General features: G+C 41.1%; 1 protein-coding gene across 5 annotated transcripts in view; it reads right to left on the bottom strand.

Annotated features, from left to right (window-relative positions):
• The window catches only part of FAM13C (family with sequence similarity 13 member C), a 169392-nt gene that overhangs the window by 13173 nt on the left and 144479 nt on the right, over window positions 1-11740 (bottom strand). For all 5 annotated transcript variants that reach the window (XM_073886246.1, XM_073886244.1, XM_073886245.1 and 2 more), the window contains 3 exons: window positions 6595-6805; window positions 5346-5484; window positions 172-253 (listed from right to left, as the gene is read on the bottom strand). In XM_073886246.1, the coding sequence (XP_073742347.1) occupies window positions 172-253; window positions 5346-5484; window positions 6595-6805 (432 nt within the window). The remainder of the gene's footprint in view (window positions 1-171; window positions 254-5345; window positions 5485-6594; window positions 6806-11740) is intronic.

Here is an 11740-nt window from a genome sequence, read left to right as displayed (position 1 = left end):
TGAAGGGGACCCAGGACCCTTTATTTCAAAATGGAGCCTCCAATCTAGGTGAGAGGCAAAGTTAAAGAGGGCACAGGTGGAAAAGAATAAAAAAAGAAAATGCCTCGGAGCACATTATCAATATTTTAACTGCTTCCTTTCTGGAAAAAGAGACCCTTGACTGGCCCTTACCTTTGAGTTGTTTACGACCTTTAGCCAAATCATTCATCCATTTCAGGACTTCAGGATTAGAAGTCTTGTCACCATGTGAAGGCTACAAGGGAGGGGAAAGTGTGGGTGGGAGGAAGGGAGGAAAAGAAAAAGAAAAAAGGAAAAAATTTTTAAACAGCCAAGACACACAGAGGTAGTTCAGAGACATATAAACCTGGGAGAGAAATTCAGGTGTGACAACTCCAGTTGATAGAGTTCCTTCTGAAAAACAGAGCAAACATTCTTGACCTCCTCCACATTTTTGTCCTTGCCATGGGCATTGTTTCCAAACATGCCTAGTCACTCAGCACTTTTCACATAGCCCTAACCATGCCAGTGTCCCCGGCAGTCTAGTCCTCAGTCACCCTGTGGGCCACCCACACCCCAAACTTGGTTGCCAGGCCTTTCTTCATATCAGTGCGGTTGACTGCACTAATATAAACCAGTGCTTATTCCCTCACCTGTGCTCACACACATGGTTTATGACCACAACCTGTCTGGGTTATACTGACAAACTGGAAGATTTAACTCCTATCAGTCATTTCCACAAACCTGGAGAAAGGAGACCTCAGGATCTCTAAAACCTGACAACAGTCTGAGGAGTCAGTACTTCAGGGGGATACCCAGATTTCTAATCATCTCATTGTTTATAGACTCAATATCCTACTGCGCTAGCATTAAAGTAAAACTTAATCATATGTGTGTGACCTTGGGAAAATTACTTAGCCTCAGTCTCATTTATCAGATGAGGATTATAACAGCATCTCCCTCACAGGGTTGCTGTAAGGGGCAAATTAGTTGATGTACATAAAACAGTGAAAGCACTTACTGGCATATGCTATACACTATAGGTGTGTTAACTAGAATTACAAATGTTATTATTATTCCTGGCAATGTTTTTTTTATTTTTATTTTTTTTATTTTTATTATTATTTTTTTATTCTGGGAGACATGACTCTGTTAAAACATTCACTTTGATTTCTGGATTTCTCCTCAGAGTCTAAAAGTAGATTTTTTACAGAAAAGAGAAACAAGGAAAGAAGGATGGTCAAACATACTTAGCCTCCACCCCCACAGGTCAGTAAGATCCTTCTTAAATAAATCAAGGCCACCCTGTTAACTTCAGTGCAGGCTCAAGAAGATTAATGGCTACTCTGAATTGAGTATATACAAGGACTACTATATAGGAATGTTCAGGATGCCCTGATCATAATTATAGAATCACCAGAAATGTGTACATTGATAGTGACTAAGTCTAGGGGCTCTGCCATAGGTTTTTTAAGGATCCACTAAGTCTGTGTAACATCAGCAAGTTGTTGGTGAGAGAAAGGCATCAAGAGAGAAATGTGTCCCTCCTAGATTCAAAGGGAAAAAAGTGCTTGTAGGACATGGTCATCAAATGTATGTGGGATTACGGGTGCCTGGGGGGCTCAGTTGGTTGGGCATCTGACTCTTGATTTTGGCTCAGGTCATGATCTCATGGTCCTGAGACTGAGCCCAGCATTGGGCTCCACACTCAGCGTGGGATTCTCTCTCTCCCTCTGTCTCTGCCCCTCCCCCTCTGGCACACACACACACACACACACACACACACACACACACACACTCTCTCTCTCTCTCTCTCTCTCTCTCTCCCTCTCTAATTAAAAAAAAAAGTACACGGGATTAAATGTTAATTATGAAACATAAGGCATGGTTCTGTCACTTCTAGAATTCTGTAAAAACCATACTTTTAAAATCAAGATGGAAAAGAAGAGTGAAGGAAAACAACAGTGGGTTTTTCCTAGGGGAGCTCAGATGGTTTCCGTGAGTGAAGCCCTGGTTTCAGTACCATGGACAGTGACATAAGGACACACCTCCAAAACCTCTTAGCCTGGTCCTACCCATGATGTGCTAGAATGAAGCACTGTGCCACTTCCCTGTTATATAGTTTAGTGTGCTGGTTTCGGGTAACAGTCTGGTTATATGGAGAGCCAATATTTTACATTTGGTTTCTCAAAATCCTCACGGAATTCTCCACTCTGATCTGAAAACAGCTTGTTCATCTGGAACACATCTTTTTCACTAGATAGGCTCTACACAGTTATCATCTTTTTAAATAATGTTAACAAGAACAAAAACCTAAGGCCCTACACCAAGGACCACCAAAGAAATCAGCTTTCGCTACTGCAAACAGAACTTAGGAAAATTTCAAGGCTGATTTTTTTTTCTGACAAAATATTTTAAAGCCTGAAATCATTTTCTGAAATGAATTTTTTATTTCCCTACTCCCAGGGGAGCTTTCAAAAGAGGTTAAATCGAGCTCACAAGGTTAGCAGTTTTCAAATCACATGGAAAGTTTTCACGTACAAACTGTGGCTATTCAAGCCTTCTAACTTCTAAACTGAAATATTCCAGTTTAATAGACCCCAAGAGGATAAAACCCAGAAATTACAGACTCATAAAGTTACAAGTCCAAAGTCACAAAGTTCCTAACTAGCTGTATTTTCTTCAATGCAATTAAAAAGGGACCTCCAAGGCACATGACTGAGGATATCACTGGACCAGATTTGTGGTCTGTCGAAGACAGTTCAAAAGACACTTTAGAAAGAATTCTGGATTAGGAATGAAGAACGAAAGTCAGATTAGGAATGAAAAGACCTGAGTTGTCTTGGTTAGGTCAATTCTTCGCTGTGTCATCCTGGGGAAGTCATTTCCCTTCTCTGAGCCTCAGTTCCTTCAATGGTCAAATGAGAAATAAGACTGACTGATCCCTTCTAATTTTAATATTCTCTAATTTTGCCAATAGTGGACATCTGGCTGAAACAGCCTTTTCTAACTCCATGAGTGTAATGATAGTTAAGTGTAAAATTAATTGTAGGGAATAAACATGGTTTTGGATAGGAATGTAAAATGGTCACATTCAACAGAGGGAAAGATGCATGTGGTACTAGGGCATCAGACTAGCACAGAGGCCCAGGAGGAGCTCAGACCAAAACACTAGCTGTGGGCGCTATTAATTCCACAATCAGCCTGTCAGGAAGCAAATCCTTACACAGAGTAACTAATTAAAGTCCATTAACATGTCAAACCTCTAACCACAGCCTGGCACCCTGGCAGCAGGGTGAGAGGAAGCCCCGTTCCCTAAGACATGGAAGGTTCTGGTTACACCAGAGACTTTTATGCACACTGAGGCAGTGGCGACCATGAGGCCTTCCTCTACTGCTCCCAAATTCATCCATCTGCATTTGTGAATGTTTAAGTGTGTTGTGGGGGCATGTGTCTGCGCCAGCTTGAAAACTTCTCTAGACAAGGGCAGGAGGTACCAGAAGAAATTCCTTTCCAAAATAGGCAGCCTGCTGGGGGGCTATTATAGTTGAGAGAAGTAACCCAGGGTCTGTGGCTGCAGGGAGGAAATCAGTAAAGAATTAATGTGTACATTTTTTCTTCATTTTTGGGCAAGGCAGAGGCAGTCATGGGATAGCCTGGTCAAATATCAGTTAAATCAATTAAAAAGTTAATACCTAGGACCATTTACTTCCTTTGTGCCAAATTCTATAGTAAGCATTATATATGCACTCCCTCATTTAATACTCACAAACTTAAGAAATCACTACTAATATAAACTTCACTATGCAAATGGATAAACTGAGACTCGGAAAGATAAAGTAACAAGTCCAAAGTCACAAAGTTCCTAACTAACTGTGCCAGATTCAAATCCAGATCAGCCTGCTTCAGGGATGGCCAGGTAATAAGTATTAAACAGGCCCTGGAATGGAGCCCCTAGTTGCTACTCTACTGTTTCCAGTGTGAGGATATGACAGATCCAAAAACATTCCAGCAGCAAACAGAGAAAATTAGCTTCTCTCAAGATATCTAGATCTTTCAAAAATGAGGACACTAACAAATTTTACTTCAATTCCTCCATTACAAAACCTACTCATCTCTCATCTACAACCCCCAGTCTGAGCTGAGAGAACACAACTACCTAAGGCAAGTTACAAGTCTTTTCTGGGCCTCAGTTTCCTTATCTGTAAAATAAAGGCCTGTACTTGTTATGTGTAGAGTGCCTTCCCGCTCTAAAGAAGCAAAAGACAGTAAGTAGCTGTCACTGCCTGACTTCAAGGAAGAAAAGAACCTTCAACACCCTCACTAAGGTGGTCTCAAAGAGCAGTCTGATTTTTTTTTCTATTGTGCAAAGATTAAAAAAAAAAATCACTCCTTATACCTCTCTTTTATTGGATTTGAAGCCACTGTGGGAAATGGGATAGGAAGAATGGGAGAGTGGAATATCACCCACTCTTGCCTCCCAGCCCGGATCTTAACCCACTCACAGGGATGTGCTGATTGCCTCTGTACCAAGTGCTTAGTAAGCCTTTAAATATTTCAAGATGTATGAGACATTATTCCCTGTTCTCTTTTATTCTGATAACAAGCTGTCTGGGCCCTCTGCCAAAGACCCAATATCTTTGTGCAATTCTACATGAATATGACTTTTGTCTATGCCATGGTCACCCTTAAGGAAAATAAATAAAACTAGCACTGGCCATAAGAACACTTACCTCTCTATTGTTTCTCATGTGATAAAAGAAAAGGTTCATCATTACAACACTGCAGCACCAGCATGAAGACCGGTGTCTGACAGGAAAGGATGGACTGGGGTTTGTTGTTCTGAATGACCTGAGCAGATGTCCCTTGATAAGAGTACCTCTGGTTGATAGATGAGGACCTATGTCAAAGAAGATTCTCTCTCTCTCCCTCATTCTGTTCTCAGTTAGAGATTCTGACCTTTGGGTCCTTAATACGTTCTTATAAAACTGCGAATAGTAAAGGGTTAAAGAAAAAAAATAAGACCATAATTCAAAAGCTTTCCAAATATCAGTCCTAGAAAAATTAGTAACAATAGTGTTCCTTGGGGGGAAAAAAGGAGTACGAATAATCATGTCAGTTTGGAAAGAAAAGTTATAATTCGTTATTATGAAATAAGTGATCAGGGTCAAATTACAGCCTGTGAGACTAGGACAGATCCAGGAAGGGAACTCAATTCATAACGGGTCCCGGGTTGGCAAATGGAAACAGCTGTCCTCTGGCACAGAGTGGTAACCAAAAAGGAAGGACAGGAAAGCCCACATACTTCTGACACAATCCACTCTTATGTCAAACCACAGGGCGCTTACCCGGTATTTCTTTTCTTGTTCGAATTTTTCTTCAAATTTTCGAATTTTTCGCTTGAGACTCTGGATGTGCTTAGTGAGCTGGGTAATGGTCTGTGGATCCTTGCCATCACTACAGCTGCACCGTGAAGAACTTCGGGGCCTGTAACAATTGTAGGGAGAGACAGAATCATCAAAACCCATTGTCTTCCCATAAACATTGCTGCTGGTCTATAAACCGAGCCTCCTGGATTAGGGCAGTCTGTTATTTGGTGAGTCTACCATGGTGGCATCTGCTTATTAATAGAGACCACCAATCACAGAATTCCATTATGGGAAAATGCCACCAGGGACTTCAGTATATAAATGTCAGAATATTAGTCCAGGAAAATGCATTTCCTAAAGCTTGGAGGAGGCCAATTTAAGACCAAAAAGAGACATCTTGCTGTGGTGTCATCCCTGACAGGTTGCTTGAGACCCACCTAATAACATTTTAAGAAGATATATTGACACAACAGAGCCTCTGAAAATCTGATAAGAGGAATGGATCCCCCCCATAGAAAATTCATTCATCTTCTCACATGGCACATACTTTATAATAGCAAGAATCCACTAACTCCCTCAAGTCCATCAACAGACAGCCTGTGGACTCAGGTTTGGATAAATTCATTAATGACCACAGAAGTTACCAAGGAGAAACTAGGGATTCCTTGCACATGTTTTCAGTCAAGGAATACTCATTTTAGCTATGCATCAAGATTATTTGTAAAATTAAAAAAGAAGTGCACAGTTCCAGACTTTTTTTGGGCGGGGGTGCTGGGGGGGTGGTGAAGGGCAGCCATTGTAAGCTACCATTTTTCTAGAATCTAAGAAATTGAGGTGTACGACTCCCAAGCACTGCCACAAGCCATCCTTTGAGGCCACTGTGGGCATGGAAAGAATATTAAGCTCACCAAGAAGGATATTCCTGATATCTGCATATATATATATATATCTCCTTATTTAGGACTTTTCTCATTTCACCAGAAACGTTCAAACATGCAAGCCCTGGGGTATCCTGCATCCCCTGACCATTTCCTCCTGAGACAGCAAGACCTAACACAGCATTCCCAACTAGAAAGTACAGACTGTTGCCATGCATTGCTCAGGTCTCGCAGTTGCATTTGGTAAGCATGCTTGCACTATTTTTGACCTATACTTCATTGTAGGTTATGAATGTAGTATTGGAAAAACCATATGAAATGAAGATAATAACAAAACAATGTTTTCTTACATCATAAACTGCTGAGTGCTGGGTGGAGAAGGGGCTGATTCAGGGTCTAAGTTGAATCTCTGGCTTTGGCTGAAGATGGAGCATCGTGGTGACAGCAGTGGGTTGTCACCATCAGTGATGTGACAGAGCAGCCTGCTAGTCCCAACAGACTGGAGGTCTTCTGGTGCACTGTCTGCTTCATTCTGCCCGTCTTTGTGGACTGGTGCAGGGTCTGGGGAAACAAGATAAATCATCAAGACCTAGAAGTGACAGAGGCCTTGAGACTGTCATGTTCCTAAGTAAAGATCATAAACATTCATTATTATGTCTTGCCTCTTTGTCATTTCTTCCTTCTGGGGATATGAAAAGCTTTCAAACTACTGTCATATTTGTTCTCGGAGAACCTGGGCAGAAAATATTAAAGCTGCCACCACCACCACCAAAAATGGAAACACAAATTATTTTGGTATGAATTATAAAATCAGCATAGCCCCAAACAAAAAAAACCTCTATTTCATATCATTTGCATATGTTAAAGGGTATATTACAAAATGCTACAGTGAAAAGGGAAACAATAAATGGAGCTGAAGCAGAAGAGGACAGACTATGGGAAAGAGAAGGGACAGCAGGAATGCCAGTGAAGGCAGGAGAGTGAAGGACGCAGGGAGGTAGGGAGAGGAGACCATGGATAGAAAATCACTCAGCAGCGAGTAAAAATGATGAAGAACTCTGCTTATCAACATGGAATGAGGTTCAGAATATACTAAATGAAAACCACAGATTTCAAAACAGTAATGATTCCATTTTATGTAAAAAGCATACATTTATGTATCCAAATAAATGTACCAAAAGATCAAAGAAGCTACTTAGAAAGTACAATACATGGAAGAAAAAGCCTTGAGTTGTGCTGTTTGCCGGGCAAAATTGAGAAGGGGTTTTGGCTGCTTCTTCATTAGGAATGATTCTGTTTATTTTTCAAAATTTTATGTAGCATTTTATTTTTGACAAAACAAAACAAAGCAAACCAAGAACAAAACCTGCTCCAAACCCTCTCCCCAGCTAGGATGCTAGGTCTGTGCCTGAATTCTCTGATCATTCCTCCTCTAAATGAGCTCATTAGCTTCCTACCCCAGGGTCAGTCCAGAAGGTGAGCACACCTGTCCTATGGAGGTGAAAGCAGGGAAGTGAGGAACATCAGCACATGGAGTCAGAGTGGCCAGGATGAGAATTGCTACATCATGGGGCTCTAGACAGCTATTCAAGCAGCAGCCAAAACTCCTCAATTTTGCCCAGCAAACACTCAGGACAACTCAAGGCTTTTTCGTATTCCTACCCCAAATAAAGAAAAAAACAAATGTTTTCTGGGTGAATACCCTGAAAACCCTGCAATCCACTTTTCCAAAATAAACATTTATCAAAATTTGGTACCGGATGACTCTTAATCAGGTTTAGAATGGCTCATGTTCTCCAGAGCTTGAAATGCAATTTGCTTTGTGTAACATCAAAGGTCTGACCCCTTGTGTGTTTTCAACTGGCTTCTTTGCTGTTGAGTCGCAGGCTGGGAGCCGGGATAATGCCTCCTATTGTGCCTCTGAAGTTCACGGACAGCATTCTATCAGTGGCTGAGGCTGCTCAGAAATGCAGGAGATGAGGCCTGGGGAAGAGGTGGGGCCAGGCCTGCAAGCAAGGAGCGCTCCTGTGTCTGACAACTCGCCACAGGCCACACCCTTGCTAAGAACAATTTACCCAGAAAACACGGTTTGGCAGGAGCCCTAAGGAGGAACAGGAGTAAGAGTTACTAATCAATAAATCACAACATGTGCTAACAATCACTTTCAAAACCCACCAGGAGGTATACAGTTTCCTTACCAAATCCTTTCCTTAAACCACTAGGCCCCAAGAAGAAATGCATCGTATTTATATTACCTGTCTTTGAGCAGAATCTTCTGGTAATAATGATGGGGAAGAAAAGAATCTTTAGCAAGCACCGGGACCAGTGTGTTTTGGTTGAAATGGGAAAGGTCTGAGGCCTTCAGCTCTTCAGCTCAGCTGGGGCCTATGGTCAAAACTAACTGAGTCTCTTGGAGCTGTTGTATAAAGCCAAAGTGGAGGCCCTTGGGCTCTTAGCCATCTGGCTGAGGTGGAGGTAAGAAGAGGGTCCACAGGGCACAGTGCTCTCTTGTGATGCTGGGCAGGAGCAGTGAGTCACTGCTCCCAGTCAGCCACGCAGCCACGAGGGTAAACCACCCATACACTTAAAGCCATTCTCCATACAGCCATTCTGTTCTCCTTTCAGTACAGTATTCAATAAGTTACATGAGATAGCCAACATTTTATTATAAAATAGGCTTTGTGTCAGATAATTTTGCCCAATTGAAGGTTCATGTAAGTGTTCTGAGCACCTTCGAGGTAGGCTAGGTGAAGCTAGGATGATTATTAGTAGGCTAGCTAGGTGGATTCAATGCATTTTGGACTTATAATATTTTCAACTTACAGTGGGTTATCTGGATGTAACCCCACTATAAGTCAAAAAAGATCTATATCTGTATATAGATAGAGCAGAAGAGTACATAATTTATACAAATTAATATATTTACTATGCATTTTACATAGATAAATTGTAGGTTTTTCATTTCAGCTTCATCTTAGGTTAGGATGGCCAAGAAATAATGAATTTGATGTGCTACTTTTTTTTTTTTTACTGATACACATTGAAATAAATTCCTACTAAAACTAACAATGTTTGCCCATGCACCTTTGTCTAGCATATTGGTGAAACATTGCGATAAGGCATAGAAGCTGCTAAACACAGTAACTATGAGAACCATCATTTTAATAATTATCATCAGAATAAGGAATTAAATATTATTTATTTATTGAATATTATTTATTTATTGAATATTATTTATTTATTTATCTCTTATTGAACACCAACTATACACTCAGAGTCCCTATGGGGTTAATACGGGAAATGAGAACCAGTATACCCTTCAACATATTGTCCCTCCTACCAGTTCTTATTTATAAATAAGAATAATCATATGTAATATTTCTGGAGTGACTCACTATGTCCTCAACTTGTAAGAGTTTTCGCATGTATTGAATCTTCATAACAACTACATGACGCTGATAGTAATAAGATCTCCATTTTAAATTCAGTATGGAAGGAGATATAAACTATGTTAGCACCAGGGAAGGTTTGACCAGTGCCCATGATAAAAGACTCCACGTCTCTGACCCTACAAGCCAAAGAGTGTTTCTGGTGGCCTACTCACTGAACAGTAGGGAACAGAGAAGAGAATTAATTATCCTCAGTGTGTGAAGGCCAAGAGACCACTTCTGATCTTGCTGCAACCCCAGGTAGAAACAGATGCTGTATTACAGCTGTTGAATATTCAAGTCATATTTAAAAATATATCTAATGTGAATTTTTAAAGTGATTCAAAATGCAAATAAATCTCTATCTGCAACCACTTGAGATGTACTGCTGAAATCTAACTGAGTAATGAATTAGCCATAGTCTTGTGGATTTGTTGATTTGCATTCTCGGGTTTGCCCTTCATGGTGAGCTTTTATAGGTAGCATTCAGATACGTTCCAAAAGCCGAATATCAGCCTTTGTTGGTTTTAAAAGCTAGATAGGCCACAAGTATGTCCATCACTCTAACAAGGCACAAGCATCTGAGTTTTCATCCTGCCTCACCCAAAGAGCGTCAGCAAAACAAAAAATAGAAACAACCCCAAAACATCTGATGGGTACACAATGGATTCAGTTTTAGGTATGTTGAATTTGAGCACCTGAAGGTACAAAGGGGTTAGCTATGGAGTCACAAAAGAGAGAACATGCGTAAGCTTGAAGTCATCTTTGTAACTAAATTTGGGGAGACAGGTGAGTTTGCTTGCTTGGAGACTACCAAGAGGGGAGAAGCAGTATCTCCAAGGTTAGAATGGGTGGGGTAAGAGTGAGGACAGATGAAGAGGGATTCCAGGTTGATGTAACTGGCCACGTTACTGAGTGGGGTGTGGTTGGCCCTCCCAGTCCACACAAGTAGTGCCAGTTTCTGTGGACAGCCACCAGAAACATCTGAGAACTAGAAGGGTGGGAAATTTGTCACTGTGAAAGCAGGCAGACACTCTGCAGGTCTAAGAGCCACTTTGCCATCACGTATAAAAGTACAGGATATAGGAGCACCTGGGTGGCCCAGTCAGTTAAGCATCCAACTCTTGGTTTCGGCTCAGGTCATGATCTCTCAGGGTCATGAGATCAAGCCCCAGGTGGGACTGTGCTCTCAGTGGGGAGTCTGTTTGAGATTCTCTCTCCCTCTCCCTCTGCCCCTCCCTCTGCTTACTCTCCCTCTCTTTCAAATAAATAAATAAATCTTTTTTTTTAAAAAAAAAGCACAGGATGTAGGCTCAGAAACACCTAGATTCAAGTCCCAGTTTTGTCATATGTGTGAACCTGGGACAACTTGTTCAATCTTTTACATTCTCAGTTTTCCCATCTATATAATGGAAATTCATTCATTCAACAAATGTCTATTAACCATCTACTACATGCCAAAACCCTGTTTTAGGGTAGGATGACAACAGTATCTACCTCATAAATTGTTCAGAGGATTAAAAGAAGACAAGGAAGCTCAAGTGCTTAGGACAGTGCCTGGGGGAGGGGACATAATAATCCACCAATGTTAGTTGTTGGTTTTTTTTGTATTTATGGTGCTTTTACCTAGTTAGGGAACTCAGGAGAGGAGTTGGCTGGGTAGAGAAAGATGAAGTCAATTCTGGATACACTGAGTTAAGGGGCACTTTTTGTCATGCAATGGAGGTGCCCTGTAGGCCCGTAGGCCCTGGTTATGTGGAGCTCAGGACACAGAGTCCAACTGAGTTTCATCTCAGCATGCACCTCCCCAAATCTGCCTCCTACAATGGGAGGCAGAGCTGTGAGCCTCATTTTCATTTTGAAGGAGTCAATATATTGATTTCAATTAAAATGAAGGGCTAATAAATTAGGGCACTGGGCTAGCTGAGCATTGAAAAATCCCCAAATTCTCTCCAAAACCCAGAAAACTACATGGATCAAGAAGCCTCACTCAACTCAGATCTAAACTTATTTCTTGGCTCTGTACTTTTTTATTATAATCTTCTAATTAAATCTCCATCAGTAAATA

This window comes from Callorhinus ursinus, unplaced genomic scaffold (assembly GCF_003265705.2).
Source record: "Callorhinus ursinus isolate GAN/ISIS: 27379988/994484 unplaced genomic scaffold, GSC_fseal_2.0 scaffold69, whole genome shotgun sequence".
Lineage (NCBI taxonomy): Eukaryota > Metazoa > Chordata > Mammalia > Carnivora > Otariidae > Callorhinus > Callorhinus ursinus.
This window is presented reverse-complemented; position numbering and strand designations above follow the sequence as displayed.